Source organism: Marmota flaviventris, chromosome 3 (assembly GCF_047511675.1).
Source record: "Marmota flaviventris isolate mMarFla1 chromosome 3, mMarFla1.hap1, whole genome shotgun sequence".
Lineage (NCBI taxonomy): Eukaryota > Metazoa > Chordata > Mammalia > Rodentia > Sciuridae > Marmota > Marmota flaviventris.
In genome coordinates this window covers 129,090,193-129,112,645 of record NC_092500.1, presented here as the reverse complement: position 1 = coordinate 129,112,645, position 22,453 = coordinate 129,090,193, and the positions used below count along the sequence as shown (strand labels likewise).

The 22,453-nt window shown below is 35.2% G+C and overlaps 1 protein-coding gene across 1 annotated transcript in view; it reads left to right on the top strand.

Annotated features, from left to right (window-relative positions):
* LOC139705249 (alpha-2-macroglobulin-like) overlaps positions 1 to 22,110 on the top strand; it is a 43,366-nt gene extending 21,256 nt beyond the window's left edge. The window contains exons 17-36 of the mRNA XM_071610400.1: positions 436 to 532; positions 1,984 to 2,098; positions 7,771 to 7,999; positions 8,824 to 8,950; positions 9,277 to 9,398; positions 9,846 to 9,897; positions 12,313 to 12,396; positions 12,666 to 12,842; positions 13,161 to 13,248; positions 14,002 to 14,158; positions 14,444 to 14,518; positions 15,177 to 15,357; positions 17,237 to 17,460; positions 18,232 to 18,450; positions 18,609 to 18,736; positions 19,589 to 19,679; positions 20,300 to 20,368; positions 21,327 to 21,429; positions 21,700 to 21,741; positions 22,081 to 22,110. Coding sequence (XP_071466501.1) covers positions 436 to 532; positions 1,984 to 2,098; positions 7,771 to 7,999; positions 8,824 to 8,950; positions 9,277 to 9,398; positions 9,846 to 9,897; positions 12,313 to 12,396; positions 12,666 to 12,842; positions 13,161 to 13,248; positions 14,002 to 14,158; positions 14,444 to 14,518; positions 15,177 to 15,357; positions 17,237 to 17,460; positions 18,232 to 18,450; positions 18,609 to 18,736; positions 19,589 to 19,679; positions 20,300 to 20,368; positions 21,327 to 21,429; positions 21,700 to 21,741; positions 22,081 to 22,097 — 2,397 coding nt within the window. The 3' untranslated portion in view covers positions 22,098 to 22,110. The remainder of the gene's footprint in view (positions 1 to 435; positions 533 to 1,983; positions 2,099 to 7,770; positions 8,000 to 8,823; positions 8,951 to 9,276; positions 9,399 to 9,845; positions 9,898 to 12,312; positions 12,397 to 12,665; positions 12,843 to 13,160; positions 13,249 to 14,001; positions 14,159 to 14,443; positions 14,519 to 15,176; positions 15,358 to 17,236; positions 17,461 to 18,231; positions 18,451 to 18,608; positions 18,737 to 19,588; positions 19,680 to 20,299; positions 20,369 to 21,326; positions 21,430 to 21,699; positions 21,742 to 22,080) is intronic.
* Positions 22,111 to 22,453: the final 343 nt, after the last annotated feature.

Sequence of the window (22,453 nt, the reverse complement as noted above, 5' to 3'; positions counted from 1 at the left end):
TCCTCCAAAGTCAATAACAACAGTAGCTCTGCTAAAAGCAACAGAACCAGGACTGGAACTTCTGGACTCTTAATCAAGTTTCCTTTTTTATTAAAGTTCATTGCTTTGGATTTTTAAAATTTTTTAGATGTATATGGACACAATTAATTTGTTTTATTTATTTTTATGTGGTGTTGAGGATTGAACCCAGTGCCTCACATATGCAAGGCAAACACTCTATCACTGAGCCACAACCCAGCTCATGCTTTGTGATATTTATAAATTTCCTTTATATAAAATAATTACTGTTTTAGACAAAATGAAATTGTAACTATACTAATATTCCTTCTACAAATATAACCATTAAAAGTTTAATATTAAGCTACTTATACTATCTGTTGAATTCAAAATATATGTGTGTGTTATGTACTAATCAGGTGATCATTTTCTTTATAGGATATGGGCTTAAGAGTATTCACAAACTCAAAGATTCATAAACCAAAAGTATGTACACAGACTATAGAGTATCAAGCGAGATTTTCAACATATGACGGTAAAAAATTAAAATTATTTACTGCCTAAAGTGTTAAATCCAATAAAAGTATTGTTTCTAAGACAATATGTGATAAACATTAACAAAAAAAAAAAAGAAAAAAGAACTTGTGATTCAGATATACTATAGTTTTTGCCTAAGGTTACATAACAACACAAGCCCAAATGAGATTATCTCAAGTCTCCCACAAATGCAAATCTGGAAGGAACACAAGGAAGACTATGTAAAATGCTATAAGACAGGTATAGATATGTAAAATAAAGGCAGGGTTAGCTCTGATTAAGGAAATCTTTCATGAAGAATCTGCTTCTGATAAATGAAGATGTATGGGGTTGAAAGGGAAGAGAAAGTTTCCAGGCATAAGATCAGTGTAAACAGAAATAGAAATGCTCACAAGACTATATTCTCATCAGTCAAGTAAAGAAGCTCTTCGGCTTTCCCAAAACATCAGCCAGTGTTCATGTGGAAACACACATTCATCAATGTGTGTAAGCTATTTCTTTGGTGAATCAGTAATAGTGATCAAGGATTTATTTGTAGTCTTATATTGTAAAATTATAGTTGAAGATAAGTTTAGGACATAAAAAAGAAAGTCAAAAATACTTTGACTTTCAAAAATACCAAATCAATTTCTTTTGTGGAATTTAAAGATTGTATTATTTATAAATTATATAATCCTTACCAGTAAGATTTATACTAAACTTGTGTAAGTACAACTTATGCAAATTTTCTGCAAAGAAAAAATGGCTGTTAGCCAGGTATGGTGGTTCATACCTGTAATACCAGCATCTGGGGAGGCTGAGGCAGAAAGATCATGAGTTCAAAGACAGCCTCAGCAACTTAGCTAGGCATTGTCTTAAAGTAAAATAAATAAAAACAGCTGGGGATGTGGCTTAGTGGTTATGTGCCCACAGTACAAAAGCAAAAAAACAAACAAACAAAAAAAAAAACCCTGGCTACTAAATATTTACTTGTACTTGTACCTAACTCTGACCTGCTTACATACAATGAAATAAAAAGCCTTTTTATCCTGACGCTTTCATCCTTATCAACTGTTTCTCAAAACTCTATATCTACTACAATTTTTCTTTGCTCCACAGAGGAACACACCAATGGCAGTTTGGCCTCCTGGCCGCCTCCTGTGCCATAGGTCTCCACTTAGCACAATGGGTAGTAGTCTCATAGGACTCCACAGAGTCTTTCTGCTCCAGGAACAATTCAAGGCTTTCTACCAAGGTCACTGTGATCTCTGTGATTCTCGTCCTCTAGCTCAATTTATTCTAATACTTCATAATTGACTAAAATATCACCTCAAACAAATTTCCCCTAACTATGAAAGTGTCTCCTCCCGGTTCCGCTTTATTTTATGACCCTATTTATTCAGTAGCACTTATTACAATCTCTCAGAAGCTTTACCTTTACATTTATTGTCTTTTCTCTCACCACCATAGCACCAGTTGCACTTTACAGAAGCCAAATTCAGGAGATAGATGCGCCAGTATCTCACAAAGAGACTGTAAGAAAGTACTTCCCTGAGACATGGATCTGGGACTTAGTGGTGGTAGAGTAAGTAACTTCCTTTATCTGTAAATGCAACAATATAGATTCCTTACAATTTTTACTTCTGGGCTAATTCCTCTTTTTATTGTAAATATTTTAAATGTACAACATGATGCTTTGATATATATATATATATATATATATATATATATATATATATATATATAGTGAAATTATTATGACAGTCAAGTAAATTAACACATCATTTCTTGTTGTTGGCTTGGGGGTGGGGGTAAGAGAATCTAAAATCTATTCTCTTGGCAAATTTCCAGTATATAATATATTGCCTTTAACCATGGTCTTCATGCTGCCAATTAGATTTCTAAATTTATTCTTCCTACATAACTGTGATGTTGTACCCATTCACTTGTCTCTCCTTACCCACCCCTGCATTATTCACCATTCTATTGTCTATTTCTATGTATTCAACTCTTTTAAATTCTCCGTACAGGTGTTGTTGTGTCTTACTTCATTTAGCATCATGACCTCAAGGTTCATCCAGATTGTCACAAGTGGCAGGCAGTATGACCCTTTCCTTAAGGCTGAAAAATACTTCATTTTATATATGTACCACAATTTCTTTATCCATTCATTCATCAACAGACATTCTGGTTGTTTCCAAATCTCAGTTATTATGAATAACACTGTAATAAACATAGGGGCACATGTATCTCTATGAGGTGATGATTTCAATTCCTTTGAGTAGATACCTTGAAGAAGAATTTCAAAATCATATAGTTGGGGTGTTGTGTGTGTGTAATCTCCACACTGCTTTGCATAATGACTGTACTAACTTACAGTTCCTCTAATAGTACACAAAGATTCCCTTCCTTTACATCCTCCCCAACTTTTTAATCTCTTATCTTTTTGATAAGTCATCCTAACAGGTGTGAGATGATAATAGATGTGAGGTGATAATAGGTGTGAGGTGATAACTTCTTGTGGTTTTGATATGTTTTCCCCTGGTATTTAGTAATGTTAAGAACTTTTTCTTAGATCTCTAAACTATTCTTATGTCTTCTTTGAAAAAAAAAAGTCTATCTAATAACTTGCCAACTTTCTGATACAATTATTGGGGTTTTGCTTTTGAGCTCTGTGAGTCCTTTATACATTTTCAATATTAATCCCTTATCATATATACGGTTCACGCTTATTTTCTTAATCCATGGGCTGATTTTTCACTTTGTTAACTCTTTCCTTTGCTGTGAAAGGCTTTCTAGTTTACATAATCCCATTTGTCTATTTTTGCCTCTCTTGGCTGTGCTCTTGGTGTCATATTCAAAAAATCACTGCCCAGACCAATGCCAAGATTTTCTCTATGTTTTTACATGAATTTTATAGTTTCAGATCTTTAATCAATTTTGACATGATTTTTGTGTATGGTCTGATAAAGACCCAATTGCACTCTTCTGCATGCACACTCTCTCCAGTTTTTCCAGTATCATTTATTAAAGAGACTTTCCTTTTCCATTGTTTCTTCTTAGGGGCCTATTGAAAATTAGTTAATCATATATGCTTGAGTTTATTTCTGTGCTATTGTGTTTCATTATTCTATACATCTTATTTCATGCCAGAATCATACTATTATTATTATGACTTTGTAATATAGCTTGAAATCAGGAAGTGTGATTCCTCCAACTTTTTCTTTTTTTAATACACAATATGTTTACATATTTATGAAATATAGTACAATGATTTGATATATGTATACAATGTGTGATGATCAAACCATGATAGTATTTACACCTTCTAAGATAAATTTATCCTTTCTATGTGTTGGCAAACTTTCGACTCTTCTAATTTTTTTGAAACCCATCAATTACTGTTGTAGACTGCAGTTATCTTATTGTGCTGTAGAATACTAGAACTAACTCCTTAGGTAGAGGTTAGAAAATGGGCACTAATAATCTCTACCCACCACCATTTCTAATCTCTAGTAACCATTATTTTACTCTTTTTTTCCTATAAAATCAACTTTTTATATTTCACCACTTGAGTGAGATCATTTTATGCCTGGCTTATTTCACCAAACACACCCAGGTTACCACAAAAAACTTTCTTTTTTATTTAATATTTGTGTGTGTGTGTCTCACTTTTTCTACTTTAAAATTGCTTTTTGCTGTTCAGGATCTTTTGCAGTTGCATACAAATCTTAGAATTACTTTTCTACTTCTATGAAAAAATGCAATTGTAATTTTGATAAAGATTATAGTGAACCTATATATCCCTTGGTTAGAAGTGTCCCTGGATAGGTCTCTCCAAGTGGGCAGTGGAACCTCCACCCAGCCAGGGTAGGTTCTTGACTTACAGCGCTAAAAACAATTTCAGGACATGTCAAAAGCAATATACATGCAAAGATTTATTAAAAGACTGCACTTATTTCTGGACAGCCAAGTTTCTGCTAGAAATCCTAATAGTCTTATTGAGAGTCCCTTCTATATAACAAATGAAATTTTCTTGTTCCTTTCAAAAATATTTTTATCCAAATTTTGTCAATTTTATAATGTGTATCAGTGTGGGTCTCTGGATTCATTTTATTTGGTGTTCTCCAGATTTCTTGTATCCAGTTTTCTATTTACTTCTTTTTTAAAATTGATTTTATTTTTTAAATACACAACAGCGGAATGCATTACAGTTCTTATTACACATATAGAGTACAATTTTTCATATCTTTGTATATAGAGTATGTTCATGCCAATTCATGCCTTTATACATGTACTTTGTTTTTTTCTTTTTTGCATTACAATTCTTATTACACATATATACCACAATTTTTCATATCTCTGTTTATATATAAAGTGTGTTGACACCCAATTCGAGTCTTCATATATGTACTTTGGATAATGATGTCGATCACATTCCACCATCCTTGCCAATCCCCTGCCCCCTCCCTTTCCCTCCCACCCCCTTCCCTATCTAGAATTCATCTAAGCCTCCCATGCTCCCCCCTACCCACCCACCCCACTATGAGTCAGCCTCCTTATATCAGAGAAAACATTCAACATTTGTTTTGGGGGGATTGGCTAACTTCACTTAGCATTATCTTCTCCAACACCATCCATTCAAATGCCATGATTTTATTCTCTTTTAATACTGAGTAAAATTCCATTGTGTATATATGCCACACTTTTTTATCCATTCATTTACTAAAGGGCATCTAGGTTGGTTCCACAATGTAGCTATTGTGAATTTTGCTGCTGTAAACATTGATGTGGCTATGTCCCTTCGTATGCTGTTTTTAAGTCCTTTTGGTATAGTCTGGGGAGAGGGATAGCTGGGTCAAATGGTGGTTCCATTCCCATATTTCCAAGGAATCTCCATACTGCTTTCCATATTGGCTGTACCAATTTGTAGTCCCACCAGCAGTGTATGAGTATACCTTTTTCCCCACATCCTCGACAACACTTATTGCTTTTTGTATGCATAATAGCTGCCATTCTGACTGGGGTAGTTTTGATTTGCATTTCTCTGATTGCTAGAGATGATGAGCATTTTTTCATATATTTGTTGAACTTTCTATCACTTTCTCATTTCTTCTCTTGAGATTCCAGTAATATATACATTATTCTTCTTGATGGTGTCCCACAGCTCCCTTAAGCTATCTTTTCATTCTTTCTTTTTGCTCCTCAGATGAAATGATTTCACAAGACCTGACTTCAAGTTTGCTTGAAGTCCTTTTTTTTATTTGATGCAGTCTGATGTTGAAGCCCTCTAATTAATTTTAAGTTCAATTATTGTATTCTTCAGATCTATGATTTCTACTTAGTAGTTTTTATATTTTTCTTTGTTGGAATTCTTACTTTGTTCATGCATTTGTCTTCCAATCTCAATTAATAGCTTTATGACTATTCTTTAGAATTCTCTGTTGAGTGTATCATCTGCCTCCATTTCATTAAGGTCACTTTCTGGAGATTCATCTTTTTCTTTTGTTTGAAATTTTTCCTGTTTCTTCCTTTTCACTGACCCTCTATATTGGTTTCTCTGTATTAGGAAAAGCAACCATACCTCACTTTTGTTAAAGTGGTCTCATGTAGCAGAAGGACCTCACTAATAAGCCCAACCAGATATTCTAGGTGCCTCTTAAACGTTTGTATTTATCCATATTGTCTTATTCTTAGTGGACCCAAGGAGATTAAAGTATAACAAAGTCTGTCAATGTCTTGAGATTAGCAAGACAGAAGCTAATTTCTTGAACTGCAGCAGAAAAAGTTAGCATATTAGGTAGATACTTTAATTACATTGATCCTCAAGGAGAAGCTGGGAGTTAGAATATATCTTTCATTCACTCTGTTCAAAGCTGGGAAGAGGATCTGTGACAAATGCTTCCATTCTTATTCATACTACACATACATTCAACTTAATGCTTTGTTCTTTATTTTTTGCTCCCTGAGACAGGCAAGTTAGCTGGACACTTAGCTTTATCTTGGGAGCCAGCCAATCAGAAGAGTTATTGGAAGGAACCACATACTCATTCATGTTCCTAGAGACAGACTGACTGCCTGATCCTTCGGCTACTAAATGCAGGCTAACTGAAGGCCTGATCCACAGAGAGCATCTGGGATAGTTGAGGCATTAAGTATGTAGTCTAGCCTTCTCCAGGGAAAAGCTGGGTGCTGAAAAGTTTTTACCTGTTCACTCTGCACTGAGCCCTAGGAGAGAGCTGCTGAAAGTGCTCATGTACCCCATTTAAAACCACCTTTTTGTTCTCTGTGGTTTCAGAGTACTTGAGAATGAAAGTACCATCCAATCTTAGAATCATCTAGAGGTAGATGATTTAGGAGCCAGACACTTGGATAGGAGCTGTAAAAGTTGGGGTGCTTGATGTGTTGACCAATTTCTTCCAGGAAGAAGCTGGAGACCCAGTTTTATCACTGAAGCAAGCCAGGAGTGGAAGGCATGGGAAGTGCCCACACTCTAATTCTGTACTCCAGAAGTCTACTGTTTACCTGTCCCTTCTCTCCCAAACAAGGCCAATTAGAAACCCAACCCTCAGTAATAAGCATGTAGATAGACCCATTTCAGGGAGAAGTAGGAACTTTTAGCTAACTTTTCAAAATCCAAGTAGGAACTTTTAGCTAACTTTTCAAAATCCAACCACTTTTAAGCTTATTGCTGTTTTCAGGAGAGGTTTAACATACTATGTTATAAAGTATCACTAGTATAATTAAATCAAAACTAAGAAATTTTACAAAAATTTAATTCAAGGATTTACAGAAAAAAGAGGAATGGTTCTAAATATAACCAAGCATTGAGCGGATTAACAATTATGAGATCCTTTATTGGTCAGCAATCTTAGGTTAAGTACAAAATCAGGCCAAATAGGCACAGTAATAGCAGAAATAAAAAATGATAAATCTGCCCATGCTGAACCTGCATTTTATAGAAAAAAAAATTAACGATACTTTCCAATTACTTATTTAATCTATAATTATATTGTCTATAAAAAGTATACTACAATGATATATCTATAGGAGGTTCTGATAGAGACAAGCCTTGAAAAAACAGGGTTGGAAGAAAAGCCTTATATTTTTCAATGCGTGGTCTGAATTATGCTCTTCGTTATTTGTATTTCTATTAAATGCATTCAAATCATGATAACAGAATCATTTTATAAGACCTCTCTTCCTTGAAGAATTTATTTCACTTATTTCCTGTTCTTCACATTACCTTCCTCCCAGCTCATCGGGTGTAGCTGAAGTAGGAGGAACTGTCCCTGACACCATCACTGAGTGGAAGGCAGGGGCCCTCTGCCTGTCCAATGACACTGGGCTTGGTCTCTCTCCCACTGCCTCTCTCCGAGTCTTCCAGCCCTTCTTTGTGGAGCTCACAATGCCCTACTCTGTGGTCCGTGGAGAGGCCTTCACACTCAAGGCCACTGTGTTGAACTACCTTCCCAAATGCATCCGGGTAAGGATGTCTTTTCTAAATTGAATATAAGGCAACAGTCAAGTAAATTAAAAATTGCATTTCTAGGAATACTGACAAACTCTTTTATATAAGATGTGATCAACAGAAAGTGAATACCATCAGAGAGATATTCATATCTTATATATATTATAATTGCTATTATCTCTAAGTACTGAATTGCAAAAACAAGTTTCTAACCCTTATTATAACCCTTTAAAGTTAGATAGTTTGGGCAATGATTTTGAGGTGGGCTGAAGTGTAGCTCAGTGGTCAAGTACTTGCTACCATGTACAAAGTTCTGAATTCTATTTCCAACACTTGGGGGGGGATGGGGATTTCTGACATAGACAACAAATATCAATGTTCTTCCTGCTCATGTCAGATTTTCTAAGATTCACCTTCTACATTCCTTCATAGTTAACTTATTGATTATGCTCAACCTCATTTTAAAAGTTGTTTGTGAGCACATTACCTGTGCTGAAACCATAACTATTTATAGACTTGTAAACTCTGCTGGGAGAGCTTAGAAAAATGACCAATCTTCCAGGTCACAGAAACAGAGCTCACACAGGCAAAGAGCCAGCATTACCTTGCCTCACCTTTGGTCCCACCGTCTGGAAGAAGAGGCTCCCCTAGAATACTAAGATCAACCAACATTACTAAGATTAAGTTGACTCAAGTTCTAAAGTTACTCAGTGCTCACTGATAAAATCTTTAAGCCTAAGTACCCCAACACCTAACCATTCCCTCAATATCCTTTATTTCAATACCATTATCCTTCTGGTCTCCTACTTATAAACTTTTTGCCTGTTGTGTGGTTTCAGGTCCGCATACAGCTGGAAACCTCCCCCACATTCCTAGCTGTCCCAGTGGAAAAGGAACAAGGGTCTCATTGCATCTGTGGGGATGGGCGGCACACTGTGTCCTGGGAAGTAACTCCAAAGTCATTAGGTGAGGAACAAACTCCTGGAGTTTCTAATTCTCTACTCAAGGATTGTGTGTCTCAGGGTTACTTCCCTCAAGCCAAGACATCCAGAAGGTAGGAGGTCTGTAATTCGAGGATTCCTAGAAGGATACCCTCACTTCCTCACCTCCATCTCCACCTTATATTCTCAGTATCAGAGGCCTCTAGGTTATGTTGCTTTATTTCTGCTCTTATGTTTTTATGAAACATAAGCCTACAGAGCATTAAACATTTATAAATCTTGAAATCAGAAGCACAGAGGAAAGGAAAGATGGTTCTTATCTCTACTGCTTTTTTGTTTTTGCTTTTTTAGGAAATGTGAATTTCACTGTGAGTGCAGAAGCACTGGAGTCTCAGGAGCTCTGTGGGAGTGAAGTGGCTATGGTCCCTAAATATGGAAAGAAAGACACAATCATCAAGCTACTGTTGGTTGAAGTAAGTGAACCTGTCAATTTGATAAGTCATACAAAAACAGCACCGAATCAGGTTAGGGAAGAAGAGATGGATAATATATAGTCCATAATAACATTCATACTACACATATTTGGATATAATTAATAATTATAATAATAATATATGATAGTTTCTTAAAATTTTTCTTCTCTATTCCTATCCACCTATCATCCCCATCTCAGTCTCTGTCTCATGTATGTGTGTCTGTCTGTCTGTCTAATCTGTCTCTCTCTCATGACATGTTTTCTGTATTTTTCCCTCATGCTGTCATCTATCAACATGTCTCCTTCATAATGCTTATATTTAACTTGATAATATAATGCAGTTCAAGTCCTTCTCTTTAGTATTCAAAATTCTGTTGTTTATCAGTACACATGCCCTGAGAGTCAGTTTATGATTATCTCTAACTTATTTTTCTTTTCCCTAAAGCCTGAAGGACTAGAGAAGGAAGTAACATTCAACTCACTCCTTTGTCCCTCAGGTAAGAGTCAACTATTTTGATTAAAATAGCACTAAATACAGCTTGTATAATGTTTGAAGTCCAAAGAATTTTTGTATATTTTGTCCCTTTCACTGTGAGGTAAGACCTGATAACGTTTCTAATTCTGTAACTTTCCTAAGTGCAAAGATTAATGCTTGCATAGTCTTTAACCTGATACTGAGATATATATAAAGATTGCTGGCATAACTTTAGATCTGCTTCTCCATCAGGGGGCAGCACTCCACCTGATCCCAGCTTTATTTCAAACTCTGCATGTGTGAGTCTTTTATTTTCTAATCCTCCATAGCCCTTTGCTGCAACCACAAGTTTGGCCTTGCTGATTATGGCACATTGCCTTTATTTTGCTGAAGTATATTCCTGCTGTACTTAATCTGTTGAGAGTTTTTTCATGAAAGGATGTTGAATTTTGTCAAAGCTTTTACTTCATCCAATGAAATGATCATGTGTTTGTTCTCCCTTTTATTAAAGTGATATGTAACATTTATTGATTTGTTTTTGTTAAAATATACTTGGAGATAAATCACACTTGATCATGGCAAATGATACTGTTAATGAGTTGTTGAATTCAATTTGCTAGTAGATTTTTGAGGATTGTTACATCTATGTTCATAAAAGATACTAGCTTATAATTTTCTTTTCTTGTAATACCTCTGTCTGGCATGGGTAGTGCTGTCGCATAAAAAGCTTTTGGAACAGAAACACATACATGGCACCAAGATCCATATGCTTTTCACCATGAGTTCTTTTTTTTTTTTTTTTTTTTTTAATTTCTGCCTGACTCATGTGGTCCAGCTGTAATATTATCCCCTGGATTCCCAGGGAGGTGAAGCCAGAGTGGGCTCCCTGGAAAGCATCTTGGAATGCTAAGGGAGCTGGATAACTGCCTCTGATTCTTTTCCTCCTGTAGAAACCCCATGGACCCAGGGAAAACTTCTCCTCTAGTATTGTATCTACCTGGAGGAGAGAGTTGATGTGGTTAAAGTGAGATAATTCTTCTTATCCTTCTAATTTGGTTTTAATTCAACTCTGTGGACCACACAGTTTTCTCAGACTTATTTCCAAGTATCAGAGGTTTCAAAAAGATGTACTTGTTTCCAGATATCTGCTAGTTCAACTTTCTGTGGAAAAGGTGGACATATGCTATAGTCTTAGTTTTAATGGAACTAAAGAAATCCCTTCTTTAGTTTACATTTATACTTCCAACAGTATACATTTCCATAATGTATACTTAATCATTAATTACCACCTTTTTGCAAAAAAAAAAAGTTGTATTAAAAATATTTTGTTGTGGTTTTAAATTATATTTCCCTAATCACAAGTGAACATAAGCTTATTTTTGCATGTTTATAAATTGCCTTTATATCACTTGACCATTTATGTTTTGAATATTTTAATTTTTTAGCCTTACTTGCATGACACTGGATTTTTTTATTAGTTGACTATATTGCATATATTTTCATTTATGTGGCTATTTTTAAAATTTTTCTTATGATATCTTATTTCTTATATACACCTTAAATATTATGAATAAGAGAAGATATATACCACACTTCTCTAATTTTCTTCTTCTTGTACTTCACCAAGATTAAAAACAGCATTAGATGTATGTTCATCACTAGCAATTATTTAATTTTAAATGAGTCAAAATGTTGTCCTTCTCTTGGTTATTTTTCTTTTCAGTTTGCTAATGATGTTTGTTGTCTCACAAAAGTTTCAATATTAACTTTATGATAAGGGATGCAATATGAAAGCAAATACTACACTTCTCTCATTTTCATCTTCACATAATCCACCAACATTTAAACAGATACATATGTCCATCTTTAGTAATTATTTTATTTTCAAGAAGTCAAATGCTATTCATCTTCATCTCCTCATACCCATTTTTAGGTCTTCATAAAAATACTATATTCATTAAGGTGAAAATTGAAGAAAGAATATAAGATTATTGTAGAATTTGAGTGCTTTGGGGGAATTTTCCTTTGCTTATGTATATATACAGGTTTTGTTGGGGGATTTTTTTCCTTATACAATGCATTATTGATTAAGGAGGGTGAAGGCAGCCAAAAAAAAATAGATGATCTTATCATAGCCATAGGATGAACGCAACTGAACCACAACATTACAAGGGTCTTATCAATCTGTTTTAAAATGAAACTCTACATACAGGGGAAAAAAATGTGTTCAGGGATGAAATTCAGAATATCTTAGAATCCCAATAGCCATGTATAAGATGTTAAAGAAAACTGTTCTGCAAAAAAGAAGACCAACTTTTCAGGAATAATTAAGTAAGTCATAGTTTTAACTGAGGGATCATAAAATACATATATTGCATCTTCAGAAACATATATTGCAGAAATAGTTTCCCTATGACTGATTTGTTTCTTCCCTTAGGCGCTGAGGTATCTGAACAATTATCCCTGAAGTTGCCACCAAATGTAGTAGAGGAATCTGCCCGAGCCTCTGTCTCAGTATTGGGTGAGTTTCCAGTCCCTAAGTGAACTTGGATATTAACAGCTTCTACTATATTTCTTTTCCATAAATATTTATTTAAATTAACAGATATAATTTTAATGTTTTCCCTCTTTGGGTTTGTTTATTGCTTCCGATCATATTTCTATCTATGAAATACACCTTCCTAAAAATCCTAATTATTTTCAAGCACAGCTAATTACTGTTTTCCTTTTAATACTTCAGATAGACTATAATCTCTAAACTTTATGACTTCCCTCTCTCCCATTTCATAGGAGATATATTGGGCTCTGCAATGCAAAACACACAGAATCTCCTCCAGATGCCTTATGGTTGTGGAGAACAGAATATGGTTCTCTTTGCTCCTAACATCTATGTTCTGGATTATCTAAATGAAACACAGCAGCTGACTCCAGAGATCAAATCCAAAGCCATTGGCTATCTCAACACTGGTGAGTTACTGAATGAGTGAGTAGAAAGCTGACAATATTATTTCAATTTATTTCCCAGTACACTTGAATTACTTATCAATACTATGTATTATACATCAGTTTATCCTACCATGATTGCTACTATGGTATGAATACTCTGATGGTTAATTTCACAAAAACTATCCAATCTCCAGTAAAATTTTCAGCACTCAAAACCTTCTAAAGTATGACAGAAATATTCAGCAAAAGGCACAAGAGAGGCCAAAGCATTTTAATAATGTCTCTAGCCTGTGAATACACATTTATCTGTCATATTGTTTCACTAACCTTCCATTCCAGGTTACCAAAGACAGTTAAACTACAAGCACCAAGATGGCTCTTATAGCACCTTTGGGGAGAAATATGGCAGGAACCAGGGCAACACCTGGTAAGTGAAGAGCAATTTTATGAGCTCTCATTTCTGCACCAAATTTTTTCATATATTACCACATTTGTATTCACAGAAACCCTAGACATATACTAGCTAGATAAATACAGAAAAATTAGCAAAGTAACAAGCCAAAAATCTGATGTTTAAATACAATGTGTTAGACTTGTTCCCCAAATTTACCCTGTTGATAATATACATAGTGTTTGTTTCTAAATTGGCTCCCATAACCATGAGTTTTTAAATGACATTGTCAGTGAACATATTACTTCCAGATAAACCACGTTAACTCAATTTTTATTGTTTTCTTAGATCATGCTTATCTTGACTGAGAAAAATATCACTAAAAGGAGAAAAGAATTAAGGAGACTGTGATATGAGACATTATCCTTTAAATCCCTTAGGCAAAAACCAGTTAAAAGTTATTACATAAAAAAGCTGATTATAGAAGATTCTTTCAGGTATAGAAGAAATCTCTGAAGAAAAGAGAGATCTAAAACCCTTCCTCCTGAAGTAACTAAGAAAAATAAGTAAGTTAGAAATGCTTAGACTTCCTGTGGCAAATACCAGACCTATAGGAAATATGAGACCTACAGATACTAGGAGACTAAAGGAGAGAGGAATTCTAAGTACACAAAAATTCCTGTTATGTTACTCTTCTATGTAGAGAAGTGTCATAGGAAGCCTATTGTTGGTATGTGGTTATAAAATCCTTCTGACAATATAATATCATCATCACTTGCTCCCCCACAGGCTCACAGCCTTTGTACTGAAGACTTTTGCCCAGGCTCGAAAATATATCTTCATTGATGAAACACACATTACCCAAGCCCTCACCTGGCTCTCCCAGAAGCAGAAGGACAATGGCTGCTTCAGGAGCTCTGGGTCACTGCTCAACAATGCCATAAAGGTGAATCATTCCAGGGCTAGTTTTGATGTGTCCATTAGGATATCTATAAGGGTGAAGAAAAGAAGTGACAATGTAGAAATTCCTGACAGAAGTCATCCAAGGAAAATAAAACCTGGATAACACTAAGAAAGAGGGAATGGAACTTAGAATTTTTGTGATACTTTAGGTCATTGGGGATGGATATGAATAAAAATAAATTCCATGACACAGCTCAATAGAACAAGCTGTTCAATGAGATTCTGAAAAGCTAAATTATTCAAGTCTTTTCCTTTTCCATATTCACAGGGAGGAGTAGAAGATGAAGTCACCCTCTCGGCCTATATCACCATAGCCCTTCTGGAGATTCCACTCCCAGTCACTGTAGGTACCACCTCATTTCCCTGGTAAAGAGTAGTTCTGCATGCAACAAAACCACTTACCTGCTCTCTGAAACACTAACCTACTGAAACCCAACTGTCAGCCTTTCATCTAAGCAGTGTCAATGACTTCCAGACCAACAGAGAATTTGGCCAATCTATTAAGACAGACTTGTACTTTCCCAGTCATGCCTCTGGGCTATATCCCCCTTTAGGATTTTTCTCCGGAGAATCCTAAAGATATGGTCTATGTTTCTGGGCTTGCATAGGTAAGAATAGCACCCTGGTACAGTCATACATGCCTGTAATCCCAGCTACTTAGGAGTGGAGGCAGGAGGATCATAAGTTTCAGGACAGGCTAGGCAAATCAGCAAGACCCTATCTCAAAACAAAACAATTTTTAAGTCTTGGGGCTGCAGTTCAGTGGTCAAACACCCCTGAGTTCAATCCTCAGTACCACAAAAAATGTATATGTGTATATGTGTGTATATGAGAATGGCAGAGCAAAATCTATTCTTTCAATATCCATTAGAATGAGGAACAGATGAACAAATGTATTCAAAAACTTCTTTATCTCCTGTGTCATAAACTGTGTGATAACCTGGGAATGCTAGCACCCCTCTTCACATAGTTTAGTTTTACTTTTTGTTCTCCTATCACAGCATCCTGTTGTCCGCAATGCCTTGTTTTGCCTGGATTCAGCCTGGAAGTCGGCAAAGGAAGGAGCCCATGGCACCCATGTCTACACCAAGGCACTTTTGGCCTATGCATTTGCCCTGGCAGGTAACCAGGACAAGAGGAAAGAAGTACTGAACTCACTTGATGAGGAAGCTGTAAAAGAAGGTGAGAGAACACCTTATATCTTTCTCTCATCCCACATTCTCTGTATCAAGAACTACATTACAAAACTTCCCTACTCCTACCTCTTATGATCCTTATCCCCCTCTTCTTTTATATACACTATATATAAATATAAATATATATATATATATATATATATATATATATATATACACATATATGTATTCCACATCATATTTACATATATTCCACATCATATTTTTATAAGATTCAGGATACCTTAATAAAATCAGACATCAAAATATAAGAGATGATAGATTTAGTAGTGAGAAGTTTGGCCTCTGGAGACTAGCTTCAAAGTAACTTATGTATGTGATCATGGGCAAGTCAGCAACTTGTCTGTTTCAGTTCCTTCATCAGTAGAATGAGGCTAATAATATAATTTATCTCATAAGATTGTTGTAGTAAATAAATGAATACGTGGAAAACACTAGTAGAATATATGGCCAAGAGAATTCTATAAAAGTACTAGCTATTATTACAAAGCTATCAGTTCCTTATACCCAACCCTTACACAATGCCATCATATCATCTTAAACATAAGGAAAGATTCATGGAATTGCCCCATGAACAAATTCTGATATTTTAATCTGATTTCACAATACCAATAATGTTGACCAATCTATTCATGTTCACAAAATTCTTCTACATATACTGTGGTCTATATGAGGTATTAATGAAATAGAAAATAAAATGCAGATATTAAAATGGCCAATAAAGTGTATTCTACCTTTGTCTTTTAGCAGTGTACTTTAATATTTGGTAAATGTTTCAGATATACCAAGAAAGCATAAAGAATATTTAGAAACACCCATATAACTCCCTCCCAGTGTAAGAAATAAAGTATTACCAATGCAGAAAAAAAAAGTCCCTATGTTACCACTTCTACTATCAGAGGTTGTCATTATCCTGAATTTTTCATTACAATTTTCATGTATTTTTTTATATTTCTGCTACATATTCCTAAGTAATATTATAATTTTCACATTTCACACCTTTAGATATGCAGTATTACATTTAAGTAGCTCATTTGTTCATCTTTTATTTTTTAAGTTCAACATTATACTAATGTCAATCTCCACACATGTCCCTGTAACTTTAGTTCATTACTTTTCACTGCGGTACAATATATTATAATATAATATATAATTAGGTTATAATTTATATGTTGAGTTTCTCCTCATGAATCCTTTGTTACCTTTTGCTATTACAAACAACACTACAGTGAATATTCAAGTGTTTATCTCATTGTACATGTGTTTCCCAAAATTATACTTTGATCATAAGCTAAACACACTTTCTCCATTTCTGAATATTGCCAAATTGCTCCAAAGGAGCAGTCAACATCCCATAGTAGTGAACATCAGCTCCCACAGCTCCCAATGTTTCACACCCATGTGGTATTTCATGTACTAGTACAATTTTTAGTATTTTAAGGATTAATTTTTTTTCTTTTTAAATCTAATGAGTGTGAACTGTATTATTTCATGTGATCTGTGATACCCACAAGAAACCTCTAAGGACAGGCCTGAGAAAAATCTTGACATATTCTAGATATGGTTTAAACAACATCAGAAATAGGAAATAGCCGCAACCAGTGAGAGAACTTGCTCGGCCATCCCAACTGTAGTAACTATTTCAAAGTACAGATGGCAATAGGTTCTGACTCTGGCAACATTAGCTGCCTTAACTTGGTTGAAATATACCAAGTTCATATTTTCATTGAGGGGAACGTGTCTCTATGAGGTTTGAAATATTACAATCAGAAAGAAACCCTCTCTTCAGCTCCAATTTGGATACTTTCATCTTAAAATAAATATGAATATTTAGTCACTTATGAGTATCTATTTCTCCCACCCAGATAATACTATCCACTGGACACGGCCTCAGAAACCCAAGGCACCACAGGGACTTTTGTACCAACCCCAGGCTCCCTCTGCTGAGGTGGAGATGACGGCCTACGTTCTCCTCACTCTCCTAACAGTCCAGCTGGCCCCGACCTCAAAGGACCTGACTTCTGCAGTGCCCATTGTAAAGTGGATCACAAAGCAACAGAATTCCCATGGTGGTTTCTCCTCCACCCAGGTTGGTTATTTGCCAGAATCTTCAATTAACCTTCAAGTAGAAAAAGACAAACACAAGAGAAAAAAAATGAAAATGAAAATACCTTGAAAGATTGTCAGCATATAGGGATAATTATATAAGTCAAAGATGACTAAAAAGAAAATGCATAGAATTCTGGCACCCTGTCCCTGTGCTATCACAGTCTCCTGTTTTCAAAACTCTGCCTCCCTAAAGTAGTGGAGTGGCATCAGCAGAACAAGGGGGAAGTCTCTTACCAACTCTTCTCCAGTTTTAGGAATCCCTTCACAACTGTTCATGGGAACTCTAAATACAATAATCTTGCCTTGAGAATCTCCATTCTCAGGTCCTTTGACACATTTCATGGCCCCCATCTGCCTCTTAGTACACATTCATTCTTAGAAGCATAAGGAATTGTTTTTACCCATCCAACTTCCTAAGTCTAACTATATAACCATGTATCTAAACATGAAGATGAGATAACATCTCAAAACAAGGAAGCCATATATCTGGATGGGGCTAGGCTTTTTTTTTAATAATAATACCCACCTTCCAAGAACTACCAAGGGGTCCTATAAGAACTACCTTCATCCCTTCCAAGGGCAGTGCCCTCAATGACTTAAGGACCTCCCACTAGGCCTCACCTCTTAAAAGATTCCACCACCTCTCAATTTCACCACTCTGAGGACCAGACACTCAACACGTGATCCCAAAAGGACAAACCATTTCCAAACCATTGCAATATCTAAGTGGGTTCTCCCACTCCTCTTTCAGGACACAGTGGTGTCTCTCCATGCTTTGTCCAAATATGGAGCAGCTACTTTTACTAGGACTGGGAAAGCTGCACAGGTCACCATCCAGTCTTCAGGGACATTTTCCTCAAAATTCCAAGTGGACAACAACAACCGCCTGTTACTACAGCAGGTCTCCTTACCAACAGTGCCTGGGGAATACGGTGCAAGAGTGACGGGAGAAGGATGTGTCTACCTCCAGGTGAGACTCTCAGGGTAAAGGAGGACAAGGGTTTACACAGTATCTGTTATCACCCAAAAACCCTAGCTCAGCAAACCATGGAGGCAAATCAGAACTGAGGAAGATGACGGGAATTCTGATAAGAGGGAAAAAGAGATTTTGTCTTTAATATTCCACAGACATCCTTGAAATACAATATTCTCCCAGACAAGGAAGACTTCCCATTTGCTTTAGAGGTACTGACTCTTCCCCAAACTTGTGATGGACCCAAAAGCCACACCACCTTCCAGATCTCAATGAATATCAGGTAAGATTTTTTGACTATATCACCTAATTCTAGGAGTAACAACCAGTCTTCTTACCCAGACTCCTCATCAAGCTAAACATTGTGACAGTAAGTGCTCACACTGCATTTATTTAAAAGGTAATATATTCTTTTATGTTGATGCAATAGAATTTCTTGGTGATGAAGTTTAAATTGTCCATCCCCTGCCTCTAGGACCTATTATTGTCTAATGTTACTTAAAAGTTAATGTTTCTCCTCAATAAAAAAAAAGAATATCACATTACCTATGACCTGAATTCCTTCAATCTAATGAAATCCTGAAATCCTGTTGTACTTGATATAGTTATGGCAAAGAAAGAATTCTTGCAAAGCTTGAATAGGAGAAAAGAGTGAATCTTTGGTTGTAATTCCAACGGGCAATAAATAAATCTCAAGTTACATACAATACAATCAATTTGGGAGGGAAATATATTTATACACATTTAAATAGCTACCGGCCTCACAAAAAAAGTATCTGTCTGTAAGAATATTATAATTTGGCTGGGAAAAGATTAAGATAAGTGTATGTAATAAACATCTGGCATAGATTAGAGGCCCCCAGTCAAAGAATCACTTGTGGTGCTTTCTTAAAACACAGATCCTCAGAATCCACACATTTGAAATTCTGATTCAATCAGTTCTGAAGTAGGGCTGGTCTCTATAGCTATAACATGTCCTATTAAAAATTCTTATGCACTACCACTTTTCTAACCATTGGGATGGCATACTTGGGAGGATTTAATGTGTACCTTGTAGAGTACTTAATATGACATAGAAAAACGGGAATATTTAATAACATAGAAAACCCTAATCCCTTCTTTGCTGGGTTCTCAGATACACTGGGAGTCGTCCTGCCTCCAACATGGTCATTGCTGATGTAAAGATGGTTTCTGGCTTCATCCCCCTGAAGCCAACAGTGAAAATGGTAGGTTTATTATAAGCCCAGGATACTCTGTTCTATTTAATGTTTTATGTATCCCTACACTAAGAAAATACTGTTATTAAAACAATATTAAATCAACCTCTATCAATGATTTATATTATCTCCAGACTCACAATTAACAATTTCGCATGTTTGTATGAGTTCCCACCAAGTGCAGAGTATTCTGTCAGAAGTCATGATGGCTAAGGTAAAAAATATCATAGGTTCCTGCTTGCACAGAGCTTAGAATCTTAATGCACATGAACATGAACCCAAGAAAAAACATGAAAATGACTGACATCAACTATCATAAGTATTACAGAAGTTAAGAGAAGAGATTGCTCTAAGTCAAATAAAACAAAAAATTTCCATCACAATATGAAATAGGAGTAATTCCCAAGTTTAGGCTATTTAGTTCCTTTCAGATAAATCAATTTTACCATGGGTCATGTGCCATAATACTATTAAACTCTTCAGCCAAATTACCTTTAATTTTTATTTTTCCTACATGTTTTTACTGACAAAAAGCATTTGAAGGAATTGGGAATAAGAATTTTCACCCCTCTGGATCCTCTAGGGGTTTCATTTATTTTATTAATATTGTGTTTTTTAATTTTCTTCAGCTTGAAAGACTGAACCATGTGAACCGGACTGAAGTCAGCAATAATCATGTCTTGATTTACCTGGATAAGGTGAGAGCCCTGCCAGTGTAGCTGAAAAAAATATAGATAAAAATCCTTCTAAAGATGTTGTCTTGGAAGTAAGTTCATGCGTTTTGTAGACATCCCTTCTAAACTAGAAATCTGAGAACTCCGATGAATGTTTTTCTTCTCTTTTATTTAAACCTGGGATTATGAGTAGAAGTAGCTTATTCTAATATTTGGATATAAATATTTCTTGAACCCTATAAGCAAGGGATTGTCTAAAAAATGTTTTCATTATGTCCACAAGTTATTTTGAAGATACTGGATAATGTAAGGAAGTAACCAATTGCAATTAGTCAATTATTATATCAGCATCCCCATCAACAATATAAAAGGGGAAAACACTGTCAATCTCAGCTAGACTTGGATCATAAAATAATAAAAACCAATAATAATAAAGATAATGATAATCAGTTCACCAATGATAATCAGTTCACCAATAAACCAATGTGATTTTATAGATAGGTATGGCAACATAGTTTATGCATGCCTATATTGATAGGAATCACACTTTGCAAAATCATTATTAAAAACAAAAGCAAAAACAAACTTGAACAAACCAGCAGTGGTATGTCATTTACATACCTCTTCTACACAAGTACTTCCAAAAAATGGAAAAGCAAAACTATACCAAATCTTTGAATAGTTTTTTTTAAAAAAAAAGGACATAGCCAGTTAACCAACAAAAAGCATATAGTATTTCCCCCATGCACAGAGCCACATGATGGCACTGATGGAAGTTATATAAATTGTGTTCATTATTTAAGAAATGTTTTGGCAAATATCCCTTCTAGTCTAAAGACTTTTGTACAATTTAAGGATCTTGTAGTATGCAGTTAGTTGATAAAGGGTTTTTTCCCCCCAAAAAAAGCAGATGAATGCTTATTCATCCAAGGAGAAAAGAAAGCTTCCTGGAAAGTCCATTTAACTCTCTTTTGCTTTATAGGTGTCAAATCAGACACTGAGCTTGTCCTTCACGGTTCTGCAAGATATTCCAGTAAGAGATCTGAAACCAGCCATAGTGAAAGTCTATGATTACTATGAGACAGGTAAGTGTGGACAACTTTCACATAGAAATTAAAATTCCTCATCGGAAACATAGGTTTAAAAATGTATAGGGGTGATTTATTACATTAAATTCTCTTTATCACTTCATTTTGTCTCCAAGTTTGATTTTCCCTTTTTTGTCTTTGATACATACAAAATAGAAGGTAGTAAGTAGTGCATCAAGTGAATGACATTGACATTTCTGATACAATTAAGTTCTTCCAACAGCAAAGATTCTTTCACTGACTTCATATAATGTTTGTTTTTTTCAGATGAGTTTGCAATTGCTGAGTACAGTGCTCCTTGCAGCAAAGGTAAATGATTCATACTCCTTCAAAATGAAGTCAGAATTTTTCTGGTTTGTCTCCCAAATCTCTTCCTTCATAAAATTCTGGCTAAATATTCTTCATAGGTATTATATTGCTCATACTGTGTATTGTTGCAGAAAAACATGCATTTGAGAAGAACCAAGGACTCTGTCAAATCTCAGATGGCACAGAAGGCTGCTTACAGGATAATTATATATAATAGAGTTCATTTCCTACTAATTGGATTTCCTTAGGCACTATGATGCTCAAATTTAAGGAAAGGAATGTTTTCTTTTCACTGAAATCTAAGTTTATCTTAATTTCCTTTTCTTTCCACTATCACAGATCATGGAAATGTCTGAGAACTACATGAACAAAAAGTACTTTGCTATATAGTCTCTGTTCACAGGACTTCACAGAAAAGAAACTCTTCTTGCATCTTCAAAGATTTGATAAATAAACATTTTTCTTATCAATTTCTAGCATTACTTCCTCATTAATTCAATAATCATTTCTCCCATTTACATGATTCCAAATAGAAACCTGAGACAAAAATTAACAGCAATCAATGGCTGAGTGAGTTCAGAATATGATAAAACTTAGCAATGTTGGTCTGAGTAAGCTTCACATAGGAGAAAGAAAAAAGTGTTGGATTATATATGAGGAGAATTCATTGTGTGTTTGGTTATAGAAATGCCTGAAGGGAAAAAAAAAAAAA